Genomic DNA, 6,471 nt, shown 5'->3' on the forward strand with positions numbered 1-6,471 from the left:
AAAATAGCTAGGTTACATAAATTTATACATTCTAAGTTTATTCAGGCTTATTAAAATTTTATGTCAAATGTCCACTTAAATTTTAACTCAAAAAAAGTTACAAAATACAAAAAGAAATAAAGAGAGTACCATGAAAGTTTGGAATTCTTGTTATATAAAATGCTAAAAGATGTAGCAACAAGGTTATAAAGAGGAGAAGAAGAATATTTTCTTTTACAATGTATAATATAAACACAAAAAGCAGTGCACTTATATATCGAATTTATGTAATATAAAATTCTAATTTTTTTAATACAGTACATAGAGTATGAAATTTTAAAATGTCTGACTTCAAATATTAGAATGCATGTCAATTATCGTTGAACTTCGCTCACTTTGAGTAGCTAAAATTTTGAATTAAAATAAAAATATATATATTCATAGATTCATTCATTCATTTATATTTGAAATGATTTCAAACTTACCTGAAAAATTGTGATTCAATGCACTTGGAAAAGTTAACAGTGGAGTTAATATCACAACTTGGTATTATTTTAACATATTTTTATTGAAACTTATTTTAAAAAATTGTTATTCCCACCAAACCGTTTTTTCATAAATTAAAGGACTATTTTCAAATAAAAGAAAATAAATCAACTTATTTACATATATAACAAAATTTTATTATCTATTAACGATAGACATCTATCAGTGTTAGTGATAAAAGTCTATTGTGGTCTATCGTGATATTTTACTATACTTAAAAATATTTTCAATAATTTTATAATTTAAAATAATCACTTTGGTAAAGGATCTTGAAACAGTGAAAGGCAACAGCTAGAATCAAAACTGGTTACAGTGTTTGTTCACTAGTTTCAAAAGGCAATTGGATGAATTTCTATTTTCAAGTTCAACTAGAGCAAGATTAGAATCAAAATTATCGAATTTTAAAATAATAATTGATGATATTATCCATTAAGCTATGCTCCTATTGTTGATCAAAATGAAAGTTATTTGATTATTCAATTCATTAGTATCATTGTCAACTCCAACTAAAAAAGTGTACAAAACAATATGTTGGGGAGACACAGAAATGGAGCATCTTTGTGAAAAGCATAAAAAAGTAGTGAGAAAACAAAGAACAATGGCCTAGATTCAAGGAAAAAAGAGAGGGAAAAAATCTCCATGATAGATAGCTATGTATAAAAAAGAAGCAAATAAGTTAAAAAGATTGAATGGGTTACCACCACTTTTCATTACCAACATTCTTCATCTTCACTTGTGTAAAAATTATTTCAGTTTGATAAACATCATTCAATTCATTCATTCCCTTCTCAATTTGAACAAAAAACCCTATGACCACCAAAAAAATCACATTCCTTTTCAGAAAAAAGGGAACATTCTGTTCATAAAAATAAAAAAGAATAGTTTTTGCATCTTTAAAGATCTCATCTTCATTTGCTTCTTTCAATAATCTGCACACAAAAAGATCATCCCAATTCTCAATACCCACAGCAATTCAGAGAGAAGATTTGAAAATAACAATAATAAATAAATAAATAAATGTGTTTTCTTTCTCTACTTACCATCATGTTTTTTCATTAACCCTCTTGCAAAAAGCAAACAAATGACCACAAAAGCGACTCCTGCTGTTGCTCCTAGAATTATAGCCACTGTTTTCCCTATATCTCCTCCTGTTTCACTTCCAATATTAGATAAATCCAAAATCTCTTGGTTTAAAAAGTATTGATATAACTAAATTAGCCATAACCCGAAACTAGGATTATGGAGTAATTTAACATCATATCAGAGAAGAGGTACAATGTTTTCTTCCCAACTAATAATATTGATTTTCATTTGTTTGGGCTCAGAGTTTTCGAGCCTAAGTAAGTGAGATTTAACAGTAGTGTGTTGTTACCGTGAAAAAATGGAATCTACAAGCGATTGGTGTTTTACCTGATGAGGAGGAAGATGAAGATGATGATGAAGATGATCTTGTGGGCACCCCATTTGGGTAGTACCTGTAACTTATAAAACATCTATGGAGATAAAGCTGGCCTGAAATTGAGCTACCACATTCAACTTGAGCTCTTTGAACTGCATTTTTCACACATTCACCACAATCTGAATCCCCCAAATCCCCTTCACATTGCCCTAAAACATAAACAGATTGGTAATTTGTTGTGTAAAATCCATGGCCACTCACAACACCATTCTCCAAAACAGAAAGAGCAGTGTCTCGCCGCTCTTCAAACCCACTTCCAGCAACATTCGTTGAGCCACAAGTTTTATACAGCATCTCAAACCCTGAAATTTGAGCAAACCCAGAAACCTCATACAGCAAATAACAGCCATAGAGTTGAACTCTTGCGGCTATAGTTTTTCCACACAGAGACTCGACGATTTTAGGGATTTTACTCACACAATTGTAGCAATCGCCATTGCTAAGATCCCCTCTACATTGGAAGAGACCATTAATAGTGGATTGACCACTTCCAGAGCTGGTTTTATAGAATCTGGCTTTGGTGGACTGTGAAACTAAAGAGCCAAAAAGGGCTGAAAGTGCTTGGGTGTAAACCCCAGTTGGATCTGAGAGAGCTTGCTTGGCACAGCCTTTGTAGACCAAAGAAGTGTAATCAGAGCCAGATTGTGCAGGTGGGATTAGTGTAAAAATGGAGAAGAAAGCCAAAGAGAGAAGAAGAAGAAGAGAAAAAGGGTTGAAAGAAGAAACCCCCATTTTCATCCCCATTGAAGAATCAAAACATGGGAACTGTTAAACCTTTGGGAATTTAGAGGAAATGGAGGAAATGGGGAAATGGGTATTGTTCTAAAGAGAGAAATAATGGGAATAGGAAATCATCTAGCAAACTTGTATATTGTAATTTGTACCTCAAAAATGGAGAAGGGTTTTTGCCTTCCTTCCTTCCTTCTTGTTTGGCTGGATTTGCCTCTTTAGATGTGCAGAGAAGGCATCTTTTTCTTCACTCCAAAAAAGAGTACAATGTACATTTGATAAGGGGGAAACAAAAAAACAATACATAAATATATACACAAAAATTGAAAATATAGATATTTTATAGAAATAGTGAAATGGGTTTCTTCAAAATTCTTTTTTTTTTTTTTTCTCACTTCAAATATTGCTGTGATTGTAAGCAAATAATAATCAGATTATTTAAAATAATTTTATAACATTGAATGCTTAGAGGAGATAGGCTTGGAAGAGACTATGAACAGAGAAGGAATCTGCTTTGATGAAATGTGTAAGAAGAAGTTTGACTATGAAGAAGATTTTGAATGAGATTATTTGATAATCACTTTTCAGAAGTTTAAAGGTTAGAACACTTGGAAGATGCATAATAAATTTTGAATGGGGTCCAAAAAGAAATTGGTGAAGCTCTTGAATTTTGAAGCTTTTTTTTTTGTTTATGCAAAAGAATTTAAACTTGAAGAAACATCATGCTTCACTCATGAATCATTTAAAGCTTCCTTCAAGTAAGAAAGTTTTTACAATAATTATCAATACCGAAAAGAAAAAAAAACAAAACAAAAAAAACAAAGAGATTTGAGTTTTTCTTTAGAAAAATGAAAGTTATTTCTGGTCATTTTCATTAGTGTGGATGAGTACTTACTGAGTGTATTAAAGTGGGTGGAAATTGAAAGTTATTTGTCTCCTACCGTTTAAAACTTTGTTGTTTTCATAAATGAGAGCAATAAAATATTCTGTTGGATATGGAATTATTATAAAGGCATGGCCATTTTTCCATTTTTAGTGAGATGAAAAATAGTTTGTCAAATTATTTTGGTCCTTCAACTTTTATTAAATTAATAGAGACCTTTTTAAATATTAAAAAATATTTAAAAGTATTTATATTTTATGACAAAAAAAATTCTAAAAGTACAAAATATTTTTGAAACCTTTGTTATAAAGGGTAAATATTTTTAAAATTTTTCTATTTATAAGAATTTTCCTTAATTTTAATTTAGTCCATGAAACGATTTAGTTCTTAAATTTTAATATGTAACAATTCAGTCTTTATATTTTTAAATTTGTAACAATTTAGTCCCTAACATTAAAAAAAATCAAAATTAAATGTCAATTTTTATTATTTTATGATGTAGGCTTTGTATTTTATAAAAATATTGAATTCTCTAATTAGTTTATCAATTTATTTATATAATAAATCTCATTAAATCTCAACACTAGTTTTTAAATCGTTAAAAATTTTAAATACAAAGACTAAATTGTTACCTACAAGGGACCAAATTATTATAAAATTGAAAGTACATGACTAAATCATTACAAACCAAACTTAAGGGACTAAAAGTATTTTTTAACAAACAAACAAAAAAAAAACCATTATGGAATATACATATAAGTTGTGTGTATTGAAAAATGGTTCTAAATGGTCCTGATAATTTAGTTAACTAATTATAAAGTAATGTGGTGGTTAAATAGTGAATTAGCTAGTTAATGTTTTCTTAATTTAAAATATAATCTTTAATAATAACCAAAAATGTATATTCAAATTAACTTAACAAATTTTGAATAGTTGGTTAAATTACAAATTTAGTTCATGAACTTAAAAAAATTTGTCTATTTAATTCATGAATTATAAAACTTGTCTATTAAATCTTTAAATTTTTAAATTTTTAAATTTGTGTTTATTTACTTTATGAGCTTTAAAATGTCTATTTAATTCAATTACGAAATAGACATAATTTTAAAAAGTTTAGAGACTTGATAAAATTGTCACCGTAAAATGTAATTTTTATAAATTTCTTATTGGCATTTAATTAGTTTTGTATTGGAAAAAAAAAGTACAAAGAAACTCTTGGTTGAATATTCCATATACCCACTTCAATTCTTCAAAATTGAAGAATGAGGTGGAGATAGAATTTAAAGTTCTTGATGGGTCAAAGATGGAAATAACATTCCCAACTTTAGCCTATGATCTATATTGCACCCTCTTTCAAGGAGACTTTAGGTATATAATTTCTAATATTTATCAATGTCATTACTTATTTGGATTAAAACTAACTACTTGTTTAATGAGGAATAAAACTTGGTCAACCCATGTGGCTGATTTTTTTTAAAATAAATGACCAATCAATGGTCAAGTTGAGCATGTTTAAGACTTAAGAGACGATAGCCTATAATAAGGGGAATAATTTTTGCTAAATTTTGACCCATATGTCCATATTTTGATGTTCTTAATATTTCTCTAATTGAAACTATAGATGTATAAACACAATTAATTTTCTTTAAAATTTAAGTTAATCGTAAATTTAAATTAAAGCAATAGTATCTCTTGATGCTAAGAAAAGCATCTTTGAAAAAGATTTCTAATGAAAAAGAGCATCATACAACAAAACAGATGAAGTCAGCCATCTAAAATTTTTGAATTTCAAGCGTTCTTTTAAAGATAGAACTGAAAGCATTTCACTTATAAATAACTTTTTAATTGGCTGCATGTGGGCCTTAATGTTGACTTTGTAGTTCCAACTGAGAAGAAATTCATTGAGAAATTGTGGTAAATGGCGAAAATTTGAGTGTAATTTTAGAAGGCTTCTATTTTTTTTTATGTGTTAGAAATATGGCTACTAATATTTGAGAAGAGACTCACTACTCATTCGATTATTCCGTATTTAGATTACACGTTTTTTTTAGTTTTGAAAAGATATTTACAAATAATAGTGGTCGTAGATTTGATTTAGATTTGAAATTTAAAATTATATCTTTTTAATTACTTAAAGGATTTTTTATATTTCCAACAAAAAAAAATATATTATATATATCTTTATCTCTAGATTTTTTTAACCAAATCTCTCTCTAGATTATGTTTATATTCCATATTCAAGATTATTTATAGGATTTTTTATATTCCATATTGGTTTTTTAAGAATTAAAGTTAGTTTTGATATATTTTATTTACTTCACAATACTTATATTTAGAAATTCAAATTTACGAGAGATTTAGAGTGATTTAATTTATTATATCTAAATTCTTTGAAATATACCCTATTCATAGGGATTTAACTATTTTTGTCACTCTCTTAAATTTTAAATAGTATCAAAATTAGTTATTTGGCATTTTCACAAAGAAAAGTTTGTTTGATCATTTTTGTAAAATGTCATTTTATTTTGACCATTTATTCCGTTGTCCTAAATTCATTTGAGAAGACATAACCTATGATAGATACAACTCCCAAATTGAATATAAGAATAAAAAATGGTAGATTATGAATTTTTCCCAAGTTCAAATGTAAAATTTTATCGGTTCACTTTTAAGTTTAACCTGATTTATGAATTTAGTTAAAAATTGATTATATGTTTTGCCCAAAGTTCAAATGTAAAGTTTAATTATTATTATTTCAATTAACCATATTTAACTTTATAAAAACAGCCATTAATTATGGCGTATTGACATGCACATGGGTTGTAGGACCCAACTTCGCTTTCCTATTTTATTTTTGAAAAATAATCACTTTCCT

General features: G+C 27.7%; 1 protein-coding gene across 1 annotated transcript; it reads right to left on the reverse strand.

The window, feature by feature from the left end:
• Positions 1 to 1,197: 1,197 nt before the first annotated feature.
• On the reverse strand, positions 1,198 to 3,457 carry LOC120081036 (plasmodesmata-located protein 2). The gene is made up of 3 exons (XM_039035718.2): positions 1,936 to 3,457; positions 1,566 to 1,673; positions 1,198 to 1,454 (listed from the first exon to the last, which is right to left on the reverse strand). Exons 1-3 carry the CDS (start codon positions 2,726 to 2,728, stop codon positions 1,447 to 1,449), a joined length of 909 nt encoding a protein of 302 aa, XP_038891646.1. The 5' UTR covers positions 2,729 to 3,457; the 3' UTR covers positions 1,198 to 1,446.
• Positions 3,458 to 6,471: the final 3,014 nt, after the last annotated feature.

Source organism: Benincasa hispida, chromosome 1, assembly GCF_027475165.1.
Source record: "Benincasa hispida cultivar pf3 chromosome 1, pf3_genome.v1.1, whole genome shotgun sequence".
NCBI lineage: Eukaryota > Viridiplantae > Streptophyta > Magnoliopsida > Cucurbitales > Cucurbitaceae > Benincasa > Benincasa hispida.

Excerpts from the sequence above, each read along its gene's own strand:
- LOC120081036 (XM_039035718.2), bottom strand. The coding sequence starts at position 2,728 with ATGGGGATGAAAATGGGGGTTTCTTCTTTCAACCCTTTTTCTCTTCTT. Across the intron at positions 1,674-1,935 it reads TTCATCTTCCTCCTCATCAG|GAGGAGATATAGGGAAAACA; the intron begins GTAAAACACCAA and ends GAAGTGAAACAG.